The following is a 24,753-nucleotide window of genomic DNA, read 5'->3' on the forward strand; positions in this document are numbered from 1 at the left end:
AAAGGCTAGATTATGTAATGTCAGCTAGCAGGGGTTAAACAACTATCCTGTTGTGCTGACGCAGATGTGACTTTGGCTCAATTCATCTAGGAGGTTGAACAGAGAAAACCATAAGGGACTCATTTGAAAGGTGTCCGTTGGCAGAGATGTTTTGTTGTTCACATGTTGTTTAGTTTCAGTTAATTAAGTATAGGATGCGATAGCTTGGATATGCCACATACCTCACTCTACCCTACACAGCCTGCTACTCTAAGATGCTTAATTTTAGATTTTTATAAAATAGCATATTCTTCCTCATACTATTGTACTGAAGGAAGGCTATCTAGGGGAAAATAAATAATAAATAGCCTACATGTTTGTGGAAACGCACAGTCCTTGCCCCTGGCGGCTGGCGGCCGAGGCCACAGGGAGGGTAGTATTATATTTGCATTAGATGACATGTACAGAGAACAGCTATGTATCCCAACATTATAGTGATGGTATTGGGCGGTATTCTTTATGAAACAGCAGAAATATGTTGGGTCACTATTCACTTTCAAGTATGTAACATGAATACCTCAGTAATTCATATCATATAGTATAGTAGTTTTTTTTAAGTCTTGGTTACTATTGTTGCTGCAGTTACTAATCTCTCACTATATTCTTTGCTACAACATTGATAATAGCCCCACTCCTCTCCAAAAAGATTGCTATAACATAAGATCTCATCATTTAAGACAGATATCAAGAGGATCCTTTGTCAAATAGTCACATTTATTTATACCCTCATCTTTGTGTAGGGGGATAGGGGTATAATTTATCCTCCCTATTGCATATGGAACGTTAGATAGCTAGGTTAGGTTCTTAACTATTAACCCAGTTGGGGGACTTTTTTCTTTCTTTATTGTTTGTCTATATCACATTATGTAAAACCTTCCCTTTTAGTTTTTCTTTCTGTTAGTTTATCCACAGCATTGGACTTAATACTACTCCACACCAAACAGATAATAAAATTTCTAAGGGGTCCAAGAGCGACCTAACATGTCTTAGGGGTATAAAAAAAGAAGTCTGTCTTGACTCCCTATGTAATATCTTCTATAAAGACTCAATTTCACTTCATTTCATATGTAGTTATACTACATAAACATATATATATATAATATATATATACACACACATACATACACACACACTCAGTATATATATATATACATACACACACACGCGCGCACACACACACATATATATATATATAGTATAACTATATATATAATATATACACACACACATACATACATACACACACACCATATTTATATATTTTGTTTGTGTGTGTGTATATATATATATATATATATATATATATATTATAATATATATAATATAGATATATACATACACAATATATACACACACTCAGTATTATATATATATATACATACATACATACATACACACACACACCACACACACACACTACACACACAATCTATATACACACACACACACACATACATACACACAAACACACACACACACACCGTATATATATATATTTGTGTTGTGTGTGTGTGTATTTGTATATATATATATATATATATATATATACATACACATATACACACACTCAGTATATATATATATATATATAATATTCATACATACACATATTGATATATATTAAGAGTATATTATATATAGATATAGATGATATACACACATACATACATTCATACATTCTCACACACACCATATATATATGATATATTATATATTTAGTTAGAGATATTGATATATTATACACACACGCAGTATATATTATATACATACATACACTACATTACATACACACACTCACACACACACACACAACACACACCACCACACACACACATTATATATATGATATAATACAAATCACACACACACACACGAGATTATATATATATATATATTGACACACCACACAACATATTATATATATATATATATATTATTATATATATATATATATATAGATATACTCACACATTATATAAATATATATATATATACACACCACACACTATATGATATAATATTATATAATATATATATATTATATATATATATATAATATATATATATAGATATATATACACATATATACACACATATATACACACACTTACACATGGGTAACATCTACATATTCATTAAATACAACAATGGTATAATCCTAGATTTTGTGTGAAATGAAACTTTCCGTAGGGTGATAGCTTTAAAAATATAGAATTACATAAAGTAATGTTACATCAAGTAACATTACAAAGATAACTGTGTATAGTGTGTGTGAATATATATATATATATATACAGCTAAAAGTGACCAATGTCCTAAGGGAATCTAACATAGTTGAATCTGGGTTGGTTGTTTTAAAGTCTGCTTGTTTGTTTGTTTGTTGTTGTTTTTATCTAAATTTGCACCAAGTCTCCACAGTGCAAAGTTGTAAAAAGATGAATAGAAAAAAAAGGAGATCTGTATGTTTAATTTATAACCCATTACTCAGCCAGGCACAGGAAATAGTTTAATGGTGGTTCCCATACTGCTAAAACCATTGTATTTGGGTTCCAGTATTGCTAAAACCAGGGTATGTTGGGTTCCAGTATTGCTAAAACCAGTGTTTTCTTCGTTATGGGTGATTCAGTCCACGGGTCACATTACTTCTGGGATATTATCTGCTTCCCCTACAGGAAGTGCAAGAGGATTCACCCAGCAGAGTTGCTATATAGCTCCTCCCCTCTAACGTCACCCCCATCATTCGCGTGCACCCAAAGACTAGATATGAGGTGTGAGAGGACTATGGTGATTATACTTAGTTTTTATAACTTCAATCAAAAGTTTTGTTATTTTACAGATAGCACCGGAGCGTGTTATTACTTCTCTGGCAGAGTTTGAAGAAGAATCTACCAGAGTTTTTTATTATGATTTTAACCGGAGTAGTTAAGATCATATTGCTGTTTCCTCCCGGCCATCTGAGGGGAGGTTAAAAGCTTCAGATCAGGGGACAGCGGGCAGTTGAATCTGCATTGAGGTATGTAGCAGTTTTTATTTTCTGAATGGAATTGATGATAAATCCTGCTATACCGATATAATGACATGTATGTATACTCTACACTTTCAGTATTCTGGGGATGGTATTTCACCGGAATTACTCTGAAAAAGTACATTAAACCTTGTAATAGGTAGTTAATGCATGTTAAACGTTTTGCGGGGAATGGTAGAATCGTTTGCATTTCTGAGGTACTGAGTGAATAAATATTGGGCATTATTTTTCCACTTGGGCAGTCTGCTTGTTTTGATTATGACAGTTTCGTTTCTCTCTCACTGCTGTGTGTGAGGGGGAGGGGGGCCGTTTTTTGGCGCTCTTTGCTACGCATCAAAAAATTTCAGTCAGTTACACTTATAGTTTTCTGCATGATCCGGTTCATCTTTGGACAGAACTCTGGGGGTCTTCAAACTTCTTTGAAGGGAAGTAGATTCTCTCAGCAGAGCTGTGAGATTTAATAGTGACTGTGATTTAAAACTTGCTCTGTAATTTTTATGTTTAAAAATTTAATTAGTGTTATTTTACTAATGGGATACAAACCTTTGCTAAAAAGTTGTGTTGTTTGTTAAGAGTGATGCTATAACTGTTTTTCAGTTCATTATTTCAACTGTCAATTAATCGTTTAGTGTTTTGAGGCACAATAACGTTTGTATTAAATATACTTGGTAACCGAGTTGCATGTTTCTTGCTAGTGTGTTAAACATGTCTGATTCAGAGGAAGATACCTTGTCATTTGTTCCAATGCCAAGGTGTAGCCAATAGAAATTTATGTACTAGCTGTATTGATGCTACCTTAAATAAAAGCCAATCTGTACAAATTGAACAAATTTCACCAAACAGCGAGGGAGAGTTATGCCGACTAACTCGCCTCACGTGTCAGTACCTGCATCTCCCGCCCGGAGGTGCGTGATGTTATGGGCGCCTATTACATCTGGGCAGCCATTACAGATAACATTACAAGATATGGCTACTTTATGACTGAAGTTTTGGCTAAATTTACCAGAACTAGTGGCAAGCGTGATCACTCTGGGGTGAGAACAGAGTGCGCTGATAATTCTAGGGCATGGCTGATACTGCGTCACAGCTGCAGAGCATGAGGACGGAGAGCTTCATTCTGTAGGGTGACGGTTCTGATCCAACAGATTGGGATTCAGATATTTCAAATTTTTAAGTTTAAATTGGAAAACCTCCGTGTATTACTAAGGGGAGTCTTAGCAGCTCTCAACGATTGTAACGCTGTTGCAATACCAGAGAAAATGTGTAGGTTGGATAAATACTTTGCGGTACCGCGAGTACTGACGTTTTCCTATACCTAAGAGATTAACTGAAATTGTTACTTAAGGAGTGGACAGACCCGGTGTGCCGTTCTCACCCCCTCCAATATTTAGAAAGATGTTTCCTATAGACGCCACCAACACGGGACTTATGTCAAACGTCCCTAAGGTGGAGGGAGCAGTTTCGACTTTAGCTAAGCGTACCACTATCCCGGTGGAGGATAGCTGTGCTTTTTTCAGATCCTATGGATAAAAAATTAGAGAGGGTTACCTTAAGAAAATGTTTGTTCAACAAGGTTTATATTGCAACCCCTTGCATGCATCGCGCCGATCTCGGCTGCCGGCAGCATTTTGGATTGAGTCTCTAGAATGAGGAACCTCAGTTCAGCTACGCTGGACGACATTACGGACAGGCTTAAGAGTCCTTAAACTAGCTAATTCATTCATTTCGGAGGGGCCGTAGTACATTTAACCAAGACTTACGGCTAAGAATTCAGGATTCGCCATTCAGGCACGCGAGGGCGCTGTGGCTAAAATCCTGGTCGGGCTGATGTAACTCTAAGTCCAAATTACTTAATATACCTTTCAATGGGGCAAACTTTATTTGGGCCCGGTTTGAAAGAAATTATTGCTGACATTACAGGAGGTAAGGGCCACGCTCTACCTCAAACAAAGCCAAAGCTAAGGCTAGACAGTCTAATTTTCCGTCCCTTTCGGAAGTTTCAAGAGCAGGGGAGCAGCGCCACCCTCCACTGCTCCAAAACAGGGAGGAACTGTTGCTCGTTACAGACAAGGCTGGAAGCCTAACCCAGTCCTGGAACAAGGGCAAGCAGCCAGTAAACCTGCTGCTGGCCTCAAAGACAGCATGAACCGAGGGCCCCCGATCCGGGACCGGATCTAGTGGGGGGCAGACTCTCTCTCTTCGCCCAGGCTTGGCAAGAGATTGTCCAGGATCCCTGGGCGCTAGAGATTCATATCTCAGGGATACCTTCTAGACTCAAATCCTCTCCCCCAAGAGGGAGAGTTCATCTGTCAAGGTTGTCAACAAACCAAATAAAGAAAGACCGCGTTTCTACGCTGTGTACAAGATCTATTATTAATGGGAGTGATCCATCCGTTCCGCGTCGGAACAGGGACAAGGGTTTTACTCAGAACCTGTTTGTGGTTCCCAAAAAAGAGGGAACTTTCAGGCCAATCTTGGATTTAAAGATCCTAAACAAATTCCTAAGAGTTCCATCGTTCAGAAATGGAAACTATTCGGAGCAAATCTTACCCATGATCCAAAAGGGTCAGTACATGACCACAGTGGATTTAAAGGATGCTTACCTTCACATACCGATTCACAAAGATCATTACCGGTATCTAAGGTTTGCCTTCTTAGACAGGCATTACCATTTTGTAGCCCTTCCATTCGGATTGGCTACGGCTCCAAGAATCTTCACAAAGGTTCTGGGTGCCCTTCTAGCGGTTCTGAGACCGCGAGGAATTTCGTAGGCTCCGTACCTAGACGACATTCTGATATTAGCTTCAAGCTTTCAAACTGCCAAGTCTCATACAGAGTTAGTTCTGGCATTTCTAAGGTCGCATGGATGGAAAGTGAACGAAAAGAAGAGTTCTCTCTTGCCTCTCACAAGAGTTCCATTCTTGGGGACTCTTATAGAGTTCTGTAGAAATGAAGATTTATCTGACAGAGGGACAGATGAACAAAGCTTCTAAATGCATGCCGTGTCCTTCATTCATTCAACTCCCGTCAGTAGCTCAATGCATGGAGGTGATCGGCTTAATGGTAGCAGCAATGGACATAGTACCCTTTGCACGTCTACTTCTCAGACCGCTGCAATTGTGCATGCTGAGTCAGTGGAATGGGGATTACTCAGATTTGTCCCCCACTCTGAATCTGGATCAAGAGACCAGAAACTCTCTTCTATGGTGGCTTTCTCGGCCACATCTGTCCAGGGGGATGCCGTTCAACAGGCCGGACTGGACAATTGTAACAACAGACGCCAGCCTTCTAGGTTGAGGGGCGCTGTCTGGAATTCTCTGAAGGCTCAGGGACAATGGAGTCAGGAGGAAAGTCCTCCTGCCAATAAACATTCTGGAATTGAGAGAGCAGTTCTCAATGCCCTTCTAGCCTGGCCCCAGTTAAAGACTCGGGGGTTCATCAGTTTCAGTCGGTACAACATCACGACTGTAGCTTACATCAACCATCAGGGGAGGGACAAGAAGCTCCCTAGCAATGATAGAATATCAAAGATAATTCGCTGGGCAGAGTCTCACTCTTGCCACCTGTCAGCAATCCACATCCCGGGAGTGGAGAACTGGGAGGCGGATTTCCTGAGTCGCCAGACTCTTCATCCGGGGGAGTGGGAACTTCATCCGGAGGTCTTATGCCCAAATACTTCGACGTTGGGGCAAACCAGAGATAGATATCATGGCGTCTCGCCAGAACGCCAAACTTCCTCGCTACGGATCCAGATCCAGGGATCCGGGAGCGGGGTTCTGATAGATGCTTTGACAGCACCTTGGAACTTCAGGATGGCTTATGTGTTTCCACCCTTCCCGCTGCTTCCTCGATTGATTTGCCAAGATCAAACAGGAGGAGAGCATCAGTGATTCTAATAGCGCCTGCATGGCCGCGCAGGACTTTGGTAATGCAGATCTAGTGGACCATGTCATCCTGTCCGCCTTGGTCTCTACCTCTAAGACAGGACCCTTCTGATTCAGGGTCCATTCAACATCAAAGTCTAACTTCTCTGAAGCTGACTGCTTTGGAAATTGAACGCTTGATTTTATCAAAACGTGTTTTTTCTGAGTCGGTTTATTGATACCCTGATACAGGCTTGGAAGCCTGTTACCATAAAGATTTACCATAAAATATGGCGTAAATACCTATACTGGTGTGAATCCAAAGATTACTCCTTGGAGTAAGGTTAGGATTCCTAGGATATTGTCTTTTCTACAAGAAGGTTTAGAAAGGGTTTATCGGCTAGCTCATTAAAGGGACAGATCTCAGCTCTGTCCATCTTGTTACAACAGGCGTCTGTCAGAAAAGTTCAGACATCCATGGCCTTTTGTCAGGCTTTAGCTAGGGATCAAGCCTGTGTTTAAAACTGTTGCTCCGCCATGGAGTTTAAACTTAGGTTCTTAACGTTTTACAGGGTGTTCCGTTTGAACCCCTTCATTCCATTGAGTATAAAATTGTTATCTTGGAAAGTTCTATTTTTAATGGCTATTTCCTCGGCTCGAAGAGTCTCTGAGTTATCAGCCCTACATTGTGATTCTCCTTATCTGATCTTTCACTCAGACAAGGTAGTTCTGCGTACTAAACCTGGGTTCTTACCTAAGGTTGTCTCTAACAGGAATATCAATCAAGAGATTGTTGTTTCCATCCTTGTGTCCAAATCCTTCTTCAAAGAAGGAACGTCTTCTACACAATCTGGATGTAGTTCGAGTGGCCCTCAAGTTCTACTTGCAGGCAACTAGAAGATTTTCGCCAAACTTCTTCCCTGTTTGGCGGTTATTCTGGACAGAGGAGAGGTCAAAAAGCTTCTGCTACCTCTCTCTCTTTTTGGCTTCGTAGCATAATACGTTTAGCCTATGAGACTGCTGGACAGCAGCCTCCTGAAAGAATTACAGCTCATTCCACTAGAGCTGTGGCTTCCACTTGGGCCTTTAAGAATGAGGCCTCTGTTTGAACAGAGTTGCAAGGCTGCAACTTGGTCTTCGCTTCATACTTTTTCCAAATTTTACAAATTTGACACTTTTGCTTCTTCGGAGGCTATTTTTGGGAGAAAGGTTCTTCAGGCAGTGGTTCCTTCTGTATAATGAGCCTGCCTATCCCTCCCGTCATCCGTGTACTTTTGCTTTGGTATTGGTATCCCAGAAGTAATGATGACCCGTGGACTGATCACACATAACAGAAGAAAACATAATTTATGCTTACCTGATAAATTCCTTTCTTCTGTTGTGTGATCAGTCCACGGCCCGCCCTGTTTTTTTAAGGCAGGTAAATATTTTTTAAATTATAATTCAGTCACCACTACACCCTTGGCTTCTCCTTTCTCGTTGGTCTTTGGTCGAATGACTGGAGGTGACGTAGAGGGGAGGAGCTATATAGCAACTCTGCTGGGTGAATCCTCTTGCACTTCCTGTAGGGGAGCAGATAATATCCCAGAAGTAATGATGACCCGTGGACTGATCACACAACAGAAGAAAGGAATTTATCAGGTAAGCATAAATTATGTTATTTGGGTTCCAGTACTGCTAAAACCAGTGTATTTGGGTTCCAGTACTGCTAAAACCAGTGTATTTGGGTTCCAGTACTGCTAAAACCAGTGTATTTGGGTTCCAGTACTGCTAAAACCAGTGTATTTGGGTTCCAGTATTGCTAAAACCAGTGTATTTGGGTTCCAGTACTGCTAAAACCAGTGTATTTGTGTGCTGAATCAATAGCACATATGTAATAACCTAAACAGCTGATCTGTATCACATGCAATGTAATTATAACACTCACAGAGCTAACTGTACTAAATGCTTGTGCTGAATCAATAGCACATATGTAATAACCTAAACAGCTGATCTGTATCACATGAATTGTCATGTGTGCCTTTAATTACACCATACGTACAGTTAATCAGAACCATTATTTATTATTATCTGTCTAAACCATTTAATATACTTTTTACAGACACAACCAGAGCACTGAGAGATATCAGGTATTGATGTAACTGGAGTGAATAAGGGAACCTTCTTCCTGAGCACAGACATTGGAGCCTGTTATCAGCATGAACTCATATGTGTTAGGTGAGTAAAGTAGATATTATGCTGACTTTAATTACTGTGAATATAGAATAGATCACTCATTAAATAAATATAAACTATTACATTTATATCTGCATCTTTAAGAACATTTGTGTCAGTGACCGTTATAAAGAAGGAGCAACCCCCATTGGGCTGATGAGGAGGGTAAAAAATACTACCCCCCCCGTCCTTTTAGACAGACCATGTCTTACAACTGCCTAACATCACCCCCAGAACCTGGTTCATTACTCAGAACACCTGCAACTCCATCTTCCCCTGCCCTGACCTCGCTCATGGGACACCCATAACTACACTTATGCCTACCTTTTTCCCAAGTGCTCCCCACCCCAGAACCGCCCCTGATTTGTGTTTAATTTTACAGCGAGTTTTATTAAACTAAAGCAGTTTTTGGCTGTTTATATAAATCAAACAACCACACCCTCTCAAAACATCTCACACTGATAATTAGTCTGTGTCTGTAATGATAAGACATCATGTTCTCACCCAACTGGTTAAGCATGAGCCGGGCAGGGCTGTATGTGAAGTTGCTTGTGCAATGCTAAATGAGGATGGTGGATGCCACCTCTCCTGCCCAGAATACAGATGTACTTGTTCCCTGGCTGAGAACATTATCCACATTAGAGCTGCAACAACTAATCGGCATAATCGATAATAATCAATTATGAAAATAGTTGTCAACGAATCGATTAGTTGGTTTGCAATTAGTTGGTCTGTGCACTGCATCAGCTGCTTCACTCCAATGAGCTCCTGCACATGGTATTGTGTTTTATTGTTATGCCCTTAGCCTAAAAGACATTTTACTTTTCACTTTTTAAGGAGAGTATAAGGTTATTGTTAAGTTTACAACTACTCCTGGCTTATGTGCAACCCAAAAATAAGACAGGAGTTATAATTTGGATTGTTTATGTAAAATCAGGAGATTTGGGACAATTCTTTGCATGATATAGTGCCGAGCTTGCTATTTACACCTAGCCTAGATTGATGGCATTTGTTATATGAATTGATGTCACTATTAGCTGTTTGCACAATTTTTAGCGGCTCGCTTGCTATTGCTGATTATATGTACTCTATAGATAAATGTGTAAGGCTGTGTCCTTTTACTGATATATAGTCTTTAGCCCTTTTGCCTTTTTTTTTTCTTTTCTATTTTTAATTATTTGGAATATGAACCAAATTCAACCTCTGTAAGCATATATATCTGTTATTTTAAGAGTGGACTAGATATTTTTCCCCCCTAACCTTATAAATGGTTATTTACCACTATATAGATATTAAAGATATTTTTATGTTAAAATGAAGTCCAGGTTTACTTTGTTGAGAGGCCCCTTGCATTGGTGGAACTAACAAAGATAAATAGCCCACCTTGGTGAAATTGGCAAAACCCTATTTATGCATCTCAGGCACCATCTGAGCACCTCTTCTCTGCTGCAGGCAAAATAGCTTTCCAAAAAGAGAGCCAGCCTCAGCTGGACATGTTGAAATTTTTGCATTTCAATGCAAAGTTTCTGAAAGAGTGAATAACAGAATGTTATTAACAGTAGTAGTCTACCTATTACTAGTTCTACCTCTTTTCAAACAGTTTGTGGTTTTGTTTTGCTTAATTATAAAAATTTGCTCTGCTGCTTAAAAAATTGGACCAACAGTTGTTTTAATGTAAAGTTTTAGTCGGAAGTTTATATTTATAACTCTCAGTATGTGGATTTTATTGTAAATATAGGAAAAAAATATTTATTTATTTTTTTATCCGATTAGTCGATTAATCGAAAAAATAATTGGCCGATTAATCGATTATGAAAATAATCATTAGTTGCAGCCCTAATCCACATGCACTTTGTTTAATGCGGCCCTATAGCTTGTTTTCATTAGTAATTAAGTTTACTATGATGTAGTAATGTTTATATTCTATGTCATCCTTTTTAATTTGTGATTTACAGGTAAATAAATTTAAAGGGACACTGATTCAGATAGATCATTCAATTTTAAGCAACTGTCTAATTTACTCTAATTATCAATTTTTCTTTGTTCACTTGCTATATTTATTTGAATAAGAAAGCATCTAAGCTTCTTTTTTTGTTTCAGCCATCTGGACAGCACTTTTTTATTGGTGGATGAATTTATCCACCAATCAGCAAGGTTAACCCAGGTTATTCACCAAAAATGGGCCGGCATCTAAACTTACATTCTTGCATTTCAAATAAAGATACAAATAGAAGGAATAAAATTTGATAATAGGAGTAAATTAGAAAGTTGATTAAAATTGCATGCTCTATCTGAATCACTAAAGAAAAAAATTTGGGTTCAGTGTCCCTTTAAAAATATAAAACGGAACACATTTTTTAGTATAAAAAAAATTTCTTTTTTTATTGAGATGGATTATATTATAAAGAATAAGCAGTCTTATTTTTCTTAATTACATTTTTTTTAATGTAGACAAACACGTGAATAGTTCATATCCATCCTTCACTACAGGAAGCCTCAGAATGGTACCGCAAACTCCAAAAATCTTAGACACTAATGACTATTCACAAACATTGGGGATATCACAGCAGATATTTAAAGATGATGATGAATTGGCACTAACTGGGAAGCAATCATTATGTACAGAGAGTAATTTAGTCATCAAACAAGAGGACATTTATGACTTATCTAGTGAAATGATTATCCCAGAAGATAAACCACACACATTTACTGAGTTTTCAAAATGTATTAAAGAAGGGAAAAATCAACAGTCTAACCAAATGATTCATACAAAGGAGAAACCGTTCAAATGTACAGAATGTGAGAAAAGCTTTAGATGGAAGTCTCATCTACTAGAACACCACAAAATACACACAGGTGAGAAACCACACACTTGTACTGAGTGCGGCAAATGTTTTACACGAAAGAGTGAGCTGAAAAATCATGAAAGGATTCACACAGGGGAAAAGCCTTTCACATGTACAGAGTGTGGAAAAAGTTTTACACAAAAGAGTGAACTGAAATATCATGAGAGGATTCACACAGGAGAAAAGCCTTTCACATGTACAGAGTGTGGGAAATGTTTTACAGAGAAGAGTAATCTGAAGAAGCATGAAAGGATTCACACAGGAGAAAAGCTGTTCACATGTACAGAGTGTGGAAAAAGTTTTACACAAAAGAGTGAACTGAAATATCATGAGAGGATTCACACAGGAGAAAAGCCTTTCACATGTACAGAGTGTGGGAAATGTTTTACACAAAAGAGTGAACTGAAATATCATGAAAGGATTCACACAGGGGAAAGTCTTTTCACATGTACAGAGTGTGGAAAATGTGTTACACAAAAGAGTGAACTGAAATATCATGAGATGATTCACACAGGAGAAAAGCCTTTCACATGTACAGAGTGTGGAAAAAGTTATATACTAAAGAGTCATCTGAAAAGTCATAAAAGGATTCACACAGGAGAAAAGCCTTTCACATGTACAGAGTGTGGAAAAAGTTTTACACAAATAACTAGTCTGAAAAGTCATGAAAGGATTCACACAGGAGAAAAGCCTTTCACATGTACAGAGTGTGGAAAAAGTTTTACACAAATAACTAGTCTGAAAAGTCATGAAAGGATTCACACAGGAGAAAAGCCGTTCACATGTATAGAGTGTGGAAAAAGTTTTACAGGATTGAGTACTCTGAAATCTCATGAAAGGATTCACACAGGGGAAAAGCCTTTCACATGTACAGAGTGTGGAAAAAGTTTTACACATAAGGGTAATCTGAAATCTCATGAAAGGATTCACACAGGAGAAAAGCCTTTCACATGTACAGAGTGTGGAAAAAGTTTTAGACGAATGAGTACTCTGAAATTTCATGAAAGGATTCACACAGGAGAAAAACCTTTCACATGTACAGAGTGTGGAAAAAGTTTTACACAAATAAATTGTCTGAAAACTCATGAAATGAATCACACAGGAGAAAAGCCATTCACATGTACAGAATGTGGAAAAAGTTTTACACGAATAGATAGTCTGAAAAGTCATGAAATGAGTCACACAGGAGAAAAGCCGTTTACATGTACAGAGTGTGGAAAAAGTTTTACACTAAAGAGTGATCTGAAAAAGCATGAAAGGATTCACACTGGAGAAAAGCCATTCACATGTACAGAGTGTGGAAAAAGTTTTACACTAAAGAGTGATCTGAAAAAGCATGAAAGGATTCACAAGGGAAGAAACCTTTCACATGTTTAGAAAGTAGGGTTGCCACCTTTTGCCCAGCCTATTCCCTGACACTTTGCAAATGGCCGTGGTTGAGGGTGTGGCTAGGGGTGTGGCCTTAAATATATATTTTACCATTTTTTGGTCTGCCAGTAAAGGATTGAGTGTTATGTTTAATTTAATACACACACAACAATGATAGCTAGATATAGTCAGATATATACAGTTTGGTAGACAGACTTACAGAAAGGTATATACATAAACAGATAAACGGATAAAGACATATATATATATATATATATATATATACATTAGTAGATACAGACATATAAACAGATGGATAGAAAACAGATAGGCATAAAGAGATAGACAGATATATAAATAGATACAGACTAGTAGATAGTTACTCAAATATAAACAGACCAGTAGTGTCACTAGGGGGGTGCGGACTGCACCCGGTTGACACCCTCCAAGAGGTGACACCACCACATTAATTTAACATTCATTAATCATGACACCGTTTTTTTTTTTTCCTTTCCTAATGATGTGCTGGTGGTGGTCCCTTGTAAGAAAGAAGGGCCAAGGAATCCTCCATTCTAAGGCAGATGCAGGGGGTGTTTAGCACAGAGGCAGGGGCCAGGGCTTCCCTAACTAAGCATCATACTCGAGATTAAGTGACGTCATTATTGATGTTCGTTGCTGCGCCATGCACTGGCTTTAACAGTCCTCCAGGCTGTAACACTCAGCCACCCAAAGTGCCTCCCCCATTTGAGGAATACTGTTACAGCAGAACAGTGGGTGCTAGAGTGGTCCTGAGCATCTCACTGGATTATCTCTAATTGACAGCTACTGACTGAAGCCCGTTTGTGATGCACATGGATGGTTTATTTGTAGTTGTGCTTGAGTGATATGGAAATGAAGGGATCTGGTGCCAGAAGTGAGCAACAGCATAGTGCTGGCCGAGGTACGAGCAGCTTCGAGTCAGCTCTGTTATGACAGCCAAGGAGCACCATACACAACCAGGCGCAGTGCAGCTGAGCTGACAAGTAAGCAACTTCCATCCCGGTCTATCGCTGTACAGTTCTGACAGTGAGCGCTAACTGCATGCACTGCGCTACAGATAGGCAAGCCCTTCAGCACAAGTGTTCTGAATGGTGACATATTTGTGTTATTTATTTTCAGCTCAAATGTTATGGTATGGTGCTTATTTATTAGGAAATGGCATTTGCTACATATATTGTGGATGATCAGAATATGTCATAACTATAAACATATGATGGATTCCTTATGTACTTGAGTTGTCAAGGGCTGAGCTGCAACAATGATTTCATCTCTTGCAGGAATATTTTGCCCTCCCCTTTCAGTTGTGTTTCCCCCTTCCTTTCAGTGGTCTGTCTTCCCCTCTGCCCACACACACATATATATATGTTTGTGTATGTAAATATATATATATATATATATATATATATATGTTTGTGTATGTATATATATGTATTTATATATAAGATATATATATATATATATATATATATATATATATATATATATATATATATATATATATAAAAATTACTTGGGTGGGGGTTGACACCATGAGTTACCACACCGGGTTACACCAAACCTAGTGACGCCACTGCAACAGACAGATATAGAGAGATAATAGACAGATAGAGAGACAGAGAACAATACAAATAGACAGAGATAAATAAACAGATAGGTATATAGAAAGATGAGCAGAAAGAGTCATATAAGGAAGATTTAAACCGAACTTGATGACAAAACATTTTATATTAACAAAGAAATGCATTAAAAAATTATGTAAATGCTGAGACATTTTTATTAGGTGGCCAACAACGAAGTTACAGGACAACCTATTGTTAATGTCAGAATTATTATTTCTTTCATGTAATTGGCAAGAGTCCATGAGCTAGTGACGTATGGGATATACAATCCTACCAGGAGGGGCAAAGTTTCCCAAATCTCAAAATGCCTATAAATACACCCCTCACCACACCCGCAATTCAGTTTTACAAACTTTGCCTCCTATGGAGGTGGTAAAGTAAGTTTGTGCTAAGATTTCTACGTTGATATGCGCTTCTCAGCATTGTTGAAGCCCGATTCCTCTCAGAGGAATATGATGATTTCCCTAACGGGGGTCTATTTCATAGGTTCTCTGTTATCGGTCGTAGAGATTCATCTCCTACCTCCCTTTTCAGATCGATGATATACTCTCAATTTACCATTACCTCTACTGATAACTGTTTCAGTACTGGTTTGGCTAGCTGCTATATGTGGATGGGTGTCTTTCGGTAAGTATGTATTTCTTCTGTTATGTGTGATCAGTCCACGGGTCATCATTACTTCTGGGATATTATCTGCTCCCCTACAGGAAGTGCAAGAGGATTCACCCAGCAGAGTTGCTATATAGCTCCTCCCCTCTACGTCACCTCCAGTCATTCTCTTGCACCCAAAGACTAGATAGGAGGTGTGAGAGGACTATGGTGATTATACTTAGTTTTTAGAACTTCAATCAAAAGTTTGTTATTTTACAATAGCACCGGAGCGTGTTATTACCTCTCTGGCAGAGTTTGAAGAAGAATCTACCAGAGTTTTTCTTATGATTTTAACCGGAGTAGTTAAGATCATATTGCTGTTTCTCGGCCATCTGAGGGAGGTAAAAACTTCAGATCAGGGGACAGCGGGCAGTTGAATCTGCATTGAGGTATGTAGCAGTTTTTATTTTCTGAATGGAATTGATGAAAAAATCCTGCCATACCGTTATAATGAACATGTATGTATGCTCTACACTTTAGTATTCTGGGGATGGTATTTCACCGGAATTACTCTGTTAAAGTACATTAAACCTTTTATTAGGTATTTTTCATGTTAAACGTTTTTGCTGGAATGTAGAATCGTTTGCATTAATGAGGTACTGAGTGAATAAATATTTGGGCATTATTTTTCCACTTGGCAGTTTGCTTGTTTTAATTATGACAGTTTCGTTTCTCTCTCACTGCTGTGTGTGAGAGGGAGGGGCCGTTTTTGGCGCTCTTTGCTACGCATCAAAAATTTCCAGTCAGTTACTCTTGTATTTTCTGCATGATCCGGTTCATCTCTAACAGAACTCAGGGGTCTTCAAACTTCTTTGAAGGGAGGTAGATTCTCTCAGCAGAGCTGTGAGACTTATATAGTGACTGTGATTTAAAACGTTGCTCTGTAATTTTTATGTTTAAAATTTAATTAGTGTTATTTTACTAATGGGAACAAACCTTTGCTAAAAAGTTGTGTTGTTTGTTAAGAGTGATGCTATAACTGTTTTTCAGTTCATTATTTCAACTGTCATTTAATCGTTTAGTGCTTCTTGAGGCACAGTACGTTTTTGTTAAATAAAATTGTAACCGAGTTGCATGTTTATTGCTAGTGTGTTAAACATGTCTGATTCAGAGGAAGATACCTGTGTCATTTGTTCCAATGCCAAGGTGGAGCCCAATAGAAATTTATGTACTAACTGTATTGATGCTACTTTAAATAAAAGCCAATCTGTACAAATTGAACAAATTTCACCAAACAACGAGGGGAGAGTTATGCCGACTAACTCGCCTCACGTGTCAGTACCTGCATCTCCCGCCCGGGAGGTGCGTGATATTATGGCGCCTAGTACATCTGGGCAGCCATTACAGATAACATTACAAGATATGGCTACTGTTATGACTGAAGTTTTGGCTAAATTACCAGAACTAAGAGGCAAGCGTGATCACTCTGGGGTGAGAACAGAGTGCGCTGATAATTCTAGGGCCATGTCTGATACTGCGTCACAGCTTGCAGAGCATGAGGACGGAGAGCTTCATTCTGTAGGTGACGGTTCTGATCCAAGCAGATTGGATTCAGATATTTCAAATTTTAAATTTAAATTGGAAAACCTCCGTGTATTACTAGGGGAGGTCTTAGCAGCTCTTAACGATTGTAACACTGTTGCAATACCAGAGAAAATGTGTAGGTTGGATAAATACTTTGCGGTACCGGCGAGTACTGACGTTTTTCCTATACCTAAGAGACTTAACTGAAATTGTTACTAAGGAGTGGGATAGACCCGGTGTGCCGTTCTCACCCCCTCCAATATTTAGAAAGATGTTTCCAATAGACGCCACCACACGGGACTTATGGCAAACGGTCCCTAAGGTGGAGGGAGCAGTTTCTACTTTAGCTAAGCGTACCACTATCCCGGTGGAGGATAGCTGTGCTTTTTCAGATCCTATGGATAAAAAATTAGAGGGTTACCTTAAGAAAATGTTTGTTCAACAAGGTTTTATATTGCAACCCCTTGCATGCATCGCGCCGATTACGGCTGCGGCAGCATTTTGGATTGAGTCTCTGGAAGAGAACCTTAGTTCAGCTACGCTGGACGACATTACGGACAGGCTTAGAGTCCTTAAACTAGCTAATTCATTCATTTCGGAGGCCGTAGTACATTTAACCAAACTTACGGCTAAGAATTCAGGATTCGCCATTCAGGCACGTAGGGCGCTGTGGCTAAAATCCTGGTCAGCTGACGTTACTTCTAAGTCCAAATTACTTAATATACCTTTCAAGGGGCAGACCTTTATTTGGGCCCGGTTTGAAAGAAATTATCGCTGACATTACAGGAGGTAAGGGCCACGCCCTACCTCAAGACAAAGCCAAAGCTAAGGCTAGACAGTCTAATTTTCGTCCCTTTCGGAATTTCAAAACAGGAGCAGCATCAACTTCCACTGCACCAAAACAGGAAGGAGCTGTTGCTCGTTACAGACAAGGCTGGAAACCTAACCAGTCCTGGAACAAGGGCAAGCAGGCCAGGAAACCTGCTGCTGCCCCTAAGACAGCATGAACCGAGGGCCCCCGATCCGGGACCGGATCTAGTGGGGGGCAGACTCTCTCTCTTCGCCCAGGCTTGGGCAAGAGATGTCCAGGATCCCTGGGCGCTAGAGATCATATCTCAGGGATACCTTCTAGACTTCAAATTCTCTCCCCCAAGAGGGAGATTTCATCTGTCAAGGTTGTCAACAAACCAAATAAAGAAAGACGCGTTTCTACGCTGTGTACAAGATCTATTATTAATGGGAGTGATCCATCCGGTTCCGCGGTCGGAACAAGGACAAGGGTTTTACTCAAACCTGTTTGTGGTTCCCAAAAAAGAGGGAACTTTCAGGCCAATCTTGGATTTAAAGATCCTAAACAAATTCCTAAGAGTTCCATCGTTCAAAATGGAAACTATTCGGACAATCTTACCCATGATCCAAAAGGGTCAGTACATGACCACAGTGGATTTAAAGGATGCTTACCTTCACATACCGATTCACAAAGATCATTACCGGTATCTAAGGTTTGCCTTCTTAGACAGGCATTACCAGTTTGTAGCTCTTCCATTCGGATTGGCTACGGCTCCAAGAATCTTCACAAAGGTTCTGGGTGCCCTTCTGGCGGTACTAAGACCGCGAGGAATTTCGGTAGCTCCGTACCTAGACGACATTCTGATACAAGCTTCAGCTTTCAAACTGCCAAGTCTCATACAGAGTTAGTTCTGGCATTTCTAAGGTCGCATGGATGGAAAGTGAACGAAAAGAAGAGTTCTCTCTTTCCTCTCACAAGAGTTCCATTCTTGGGGACTCTTATAGATTCTGTAGAAATGAAGATTTACCTGACAGAAGACAGGTTAACAAAGCTTCAAAATGCATGCCGTGTCCTTCATTCCATTCAACACCCGTCAGTAGCTCAATGCATGGAGGTGATCGGCTTAATGGTAGCGGCAATGGACATAGTACCCTTTGCACGCCTACATCTCAGACCGCTGCAATTGTGCATGCTAAGTCAGTGGAATGGGGATTACTCAGATTTGTCCCCTACTCTGAATCTGGATCAAGAGACCAGAAATTCTCTTCTATGGTGGCTTTCTCGGCCACATCTGTCCAGGGGGATGCCATTCAGCAGGCCAGACTGGACAATTGTAACAACAGACGCCAGCCTACTAGGTTGGGGCGCTGTCTGGAATTCTCTGAAGGCTCAGGGACAATGGAGTCAGGAGGAGAGTCTCCTGCCAATAAACATTCTGGAATTGAGAGCAGTTCTCAATGCCCTTCTGGCTTGGCCCCAGTTAACAACTCGGGGGTTCATCAGGTTTCAGTCGGACAACATCACGACTGTAGCTTACATCAACCATCAGGGAGGGACAAGAAGCTCCCTAGCAATGATGGAAGTATCAAAGATAATTCGCTGGGCAGAGTCTCACTCTTGCCACCTGTCAGCAATCCACATCCCGGGAGTGGAGAACTGGGAGGCGGATTTCTTGAGTCGCCAGACTTTTCATCCGGGGGAGTGGGAACTTCATCCGGAGGTCTTTGCCCAAATACTTCGACGTTGGGGCAAACCAGAGATAGATCTCATGGCGTCTCGCCAGAACGCCAAACTTCCTCGCTACGGGTCCAGATCCAGGGATCCGGGAGCGGTTCTGATAGATGCTTTGACAGCACCTTGGAACTTCAGGATGGCTTATGTGTTTCCACCCTTCCCGCTGCTTCCTCGATTGATTGCCAAAATCAAACAGGAGAGAGCATCAGTGATTCTAATAGCACCTGCATGGCCACGCAGGACTTGGTATGCAGATCTAGTGGACATGTCATCCTGTCCGCCTTGGTCTCTACCTCTAAGACAGGACCTTCTGATACAGGGTCCATTCAAACATCAAAATCTAACTTCTCTGAAGCTGACTGCTTGGAAATTGAACGCTTGATTTTATCAAAACGTGGTTTTTCTGAGTCGGTTATTGATACCCTGATACAGGCTAGGAAGCCTGTTACCAGAAAGATTTACCATAAAATATGGCGTAAATACCTATACTGGTGTGAATCCAAAGATTACTCCTGGAGTAAGGTTAGGATTCCTAGGATATTGTCTTTTCTACAAGAAGGTTTAGAAAAGGGTTTATCGGCTAGCTCATTAAAGGGACAGATCTCAGCTCTGTCCATCTTGTTACACAGGCGTCTGTCAGAAATTCCAGACGTCCAGGCCTTTTGTCAGGCTTTAGCTAGGATCAAGCCTGTGTTTAAAACTGTTGCTCCGCCATGGAGTTTAAACTTAGTTCTTAACGTTTTACAGGGTGTTCCGTTTGAACCCCTTCATTCCATTGATATAAAATTGTTATCTTGGAAAGTTCTATTTTTAATGGCTATTTCCTCGGCTCGAAGAGTCTCTGAGTTATCAGCCTACATTGTGATTCTCCTTATCTGATCTTTCACTCAGACAAGGTAGTTCTGCGTACTAAACCTGGGTTCTTACCTAAGGTTGTTACTAACAGGAATATCAATCAAGAGATTGTTGTTCCATCCTTGTGTCCAAATCCTTCTTCAAAGAAGGAACGTCTTCTACACAATCTGGATGTAGTTCGTGCCCTCAAGTTCTACTTGCAGGCAACTAAAGATTTTCGCCAAACTTCTTCCCTGTTTGTCGTTTATTCTGGACAGAGGAGAGGTCAAAAAGCTTCTGCTACCTCTCTCTCTTTTTGGCTTCGTAGCATAATACGTTTAGCCTATGAGACTGCTGGACAGCAGCCTCCTGAAAGAATTACAGCTCATTCCACTAGAGCTGTGGCTTCCACTTGGGCCTTTAAGAATGAGGCCTCTGTTGAACAGATTTGCAAGGCTGCAACTTGGTCTTCGCTTCATACTTTTTCCAAATTTTACAAATTTGACACTTTTGCTTCTTCGGAGGCTATTTTTGGGAGAAAGGTTCTTCAGGCAGTGGTTCCTTCTGTATAATGAGCCTGCCTATCCCTCCCGTCATCCGTGTACTTTTGCTTTGGTATTGGTATCCCAGAAGTAATGATGACCCGTGGACTGATCACACATAACAGAAGAAAACATAATTTATGCTTACCTGATAAATTCCTTTCTTCTGTTGTGTGATCAGTCCACGGCCCGCCCTGTTTTTTAAGGCAGGTAAATATTTTTTAAATTATAATCCAGTCACCACTACACCCTTGGCTTCTCCTTTCTCGTTGGTCTTTGGTCGAATGACTGGAGGTGACGTAGAGGGGAGGAGCTATATAGCAACTCTGCTGGGTGAATCCTCTTGCACTTCCTGTTGGGGAGGAGATAATATCCCAGAAGTAATGATGACCCGTGGACTGATCACACAACAGAAGAAAGGAATTTATCAGGTAAGCATAAATTATGTTTTTATTACTTATTACACCTCAGCTATGGTTTGGCACTTTATGCATTTATATAAAGTTCTAAATATATGTATTGTACTTATATTTGTAAGAAATAAAGAAGAATGAGAACAGCTCTTCAAATATGCAATTCTTCTGCAGACAAACATACGTAACAGTCTATTTAGTTGTTCCCGGGACTTACCCCAAATGAGCTCTGCCGCCCCTGTAGTTGCGACTTGGCTGTGTAATCTTTACCATATAGAGGCTCTGGATATGCCGAAGGACCTCCGTGGTCAAACCGAAACTTTGTCGGTGGGCTGATAGCTCCAAGTAAACGGCACTCACATGAAACTCCGGCAGCGCTTCTAGCTTGCCATACGGACATTCAGCGTCGAACGTGACGTCACAGGGTTCGCCGGTCGGGGGGCGGTGCTCTCTGTCTTCACCCGGGTTTACAACTGGATACAGATGAACAGGGGCTAAAGCGGATCCCAAGCTGGTGTAGATACGTACAATCACAAAGAGGGCAGGATCCAGCTTTTGTATATAATAAAATCCAAATTTTATTCAGTATAATTTAAAACGCCAAACAGGCTATAGAAACAGCACAAACAAAGTAGGAGTGTGAGCGTGACACCAGGGCTTACATGTTTCGGCCAACAGGCTATGATTACGGCTGTTGGCCGAAACATGTAAGCCCTGGTGTCACGCTCACACTCCTACTTTGTTTGTGCTGTTTCTATAGCCTGTTTGGCGTTTTAAATTATACTGAATAAAATTTGGATTTTATTATATACAAAAGCTGGATCCTGCCCTCTTTGTGATTGCTTGTACTTATATTTGCCATGAGTCAGGTTCATGTATTTCCTTCTGCAGACTGTCAGTTTCATATTTGGGGAAAAAAAAAAAAAAATTAAGAAATATTTTTCTTACCTGGGGTTTAGTCTTTTTTTCAATTGACTACTTCTTACAATTGCGGGCGGTATTAGGCCCACGGGTGCGCAAAATGTTAGACTTTATTGCGTCATTCTTGGCGCGAAAAATACGGCCTTACACACGGTTGCGTCATTAGTGATGCGAGTGTGTCATTTCCGGTTATTATTGGCACCAAAAAGGTTTTCAGTTATGTTGTGCGTCATACTTGACGCCAAACTTTTTCATTATTTTAATACCCCATTGAATTTTGCCTCTTGCCTTTTTCTCTATCAGAGGGCTATGCTATGTGCATTTTGTTCCCATTCCTGAAACTGTCATATAAGGAAATTGATAATTTTGCTTTATATGTTGTTTTTTCTTTTACATTTTGCAAGATGTCTCAATCTGATCCTGCCTCAGAAGTGTCTGCTGGAACTTTGCTGCCTGACATCGGTTCTACCAAAGCTAAGTGCATTTGTTGTAAGATTGTGGAAATTATTTCTCCGAATGTCATTTGTAATAGTTGTCATGATAAACTTTTACATGCAGATAGTGTGTCCATCAGTAATACTACATTGCCAGTTGCAGTTCCTTCAACTTCTAATGTACATTATATACCTATGAATTTTAAAGAATTTGTTTCTGATTCTATCCAGAAGGCTTTGTCTGCATTTCCACCTTCTAATAAACTTAAAAGGTCTTTTAAAACTTCTCATTCAGTTGATGAAATTTTGAATGACCGACAACATAATAATTTATCCTCTTCTGATGAGGATCTATCTGATTCAGAAGATCCTTCCTCAGAAATTGACACTGACAAATCTACTTATTTATTTAAAATAGAGTATATGCATTCTTTATTAAAAGCAGTGTTAATTACTTTGGATATTGAGGTAGCCAGTCCTCTTGACGTTAAGTCTAATAAACGTTTAAATGCTGTTTTAAAACCTCCTGTGGTTTCTCCAGGGGTTTTTCCTATTCCTGAGGCTATTTCTGATATGATTTCTAAGGAATGGAATAAGCCAGGTACTTCTTTTATTCCTTCTTCAAGGTTTAAATGGGGCTATTTCTACTCTTGCTAAACGTACCACTATTCCTATGGAAGATAGTACTTCCTTTAAGGATCCTTTAGATAGGAAGCTTGAATCTTATCTAAGGAAAGCCTATTTATATTCAGGTCATCTTCTCAGACCTGCAATTTCTTTGGCTGATGTTGCGGCTGCATCAACTTTCTGGTTGGAGAATTTAGCGCAACAAGAATTGGATTGTGACATATCTAGCATTGTCCGCTTACTGCAACATGCTAATAATTTTATTTGTGATGCCATTTTTGATATTATCAAAATTGATGTTAGATCCATGTCTTTAGCTATTTTAGCTAGAAGAGCTTTGTGGCTTAAATCTTGGAATGCTGATATGACATCTAAATCTAGATTACTATCTCTTTCTTTCCAAGGTAATAATTTATTTGGTTCTCAGTTGGATTCTATTATTTCAACTGTTACTGGGGGAAAGAGAGTTTTTCTGCCTCAGGATAAAAAACCTAAGGGTAAATCTAAGGCTTCTAACCGTTTTCGCTCCTTTCGACAAAATAAGGAACTAAAACTCAATCCTTCCCCCGAGGAATCTGTTTCCAATTGGAAGCCTTCCTCAAATTGGAATAAATCCAAGCCATTTAAGAAACCAAAGTCAGCCCCTAAGTCCGCATGAAGGTGCGGCCCTCTTTCCAGCTCAGCTGGTAGGGGGCAGATTAAGGTTCTTTAAGGATATTTGGATAAATTCTCGAAAATCAATGGAATCAATGGATTCCGAGCATTGTCTCTCATGTGTATCGAATAGGATTCAGAATAAGACCTCCTGTGAGAAGATTTTTTCTCTCACGTATTCCAGCAAATCCAGTAAAAGCTCAGGCTTTCCTGAAGTGTGTTTCAGACCTGGGGTAATCATGCCAGTTCCTTTTCAGGAACAAGGTTTGTGGTTTTATTCAAATCTATTCATTGTCCCAAATAAGGAACATTTATTTATGACCAGTTCTGGATCTAAAAATTTTGAATCGTTATGTAAGAGTACCAACTTTCAAGATGGTGACTATAAGGACTATTCTGCCTTTTGTTCAGCGAGGACATTATATGTCCACAATAGACTTGCAGGATGCATACCTTAATATTCCCATTCATCCAGAACATTACCAGTTCCTGAGATTCTCTTTTCTAGACAAGCATTACCAATTTGTTGCTCTTCCATTTGGCCTAGCAACAGCTCCAAGAATCTTTACAAAGGTTCTAGGTGCCCTACTCTCTGTAATCAGAGAACAGGGTATTT

The 24,753-nt window shown here is 39.7% G+C and overlaps 1 protein-coding gene across 1 annotated transcript in view; it reads left to right on the forward strand.

The window, feature by feature from the left end:
- The window catches only part of LOC128661262 (uncharacterized), a 279,582-nt gene that overhangs the window by 108,771 nt on the left and 146,058 nt on the right, over positions 1-24,753 (forward strand). The window contains exon 3 of the mRNA XM_053715535.1: positions 11,977-13,361. Within this exon, the coding sequence (XP_053571510.1) occupies positions 11,977-13,361 (1,385 nt within the window). The remainder of the gene's footprint in view (positions 1-11,976; positions 13,362-24,753) is intronic.

Source organism: Bombina bombina, chromosome 5 (assembly GCF_027579735.1).
Source record: "Bombina bombina isolate aBomBom1 chromosome 5, aBomBom1.pri, whole genome shotgun sequence".
NCBI classification, from domain to species: domain Eukaryota; kingdom Metazoa; phylum Chordata; class Amphibia; order Anura; family Bombinatoridae; genus Bombina; species Bombina bombina.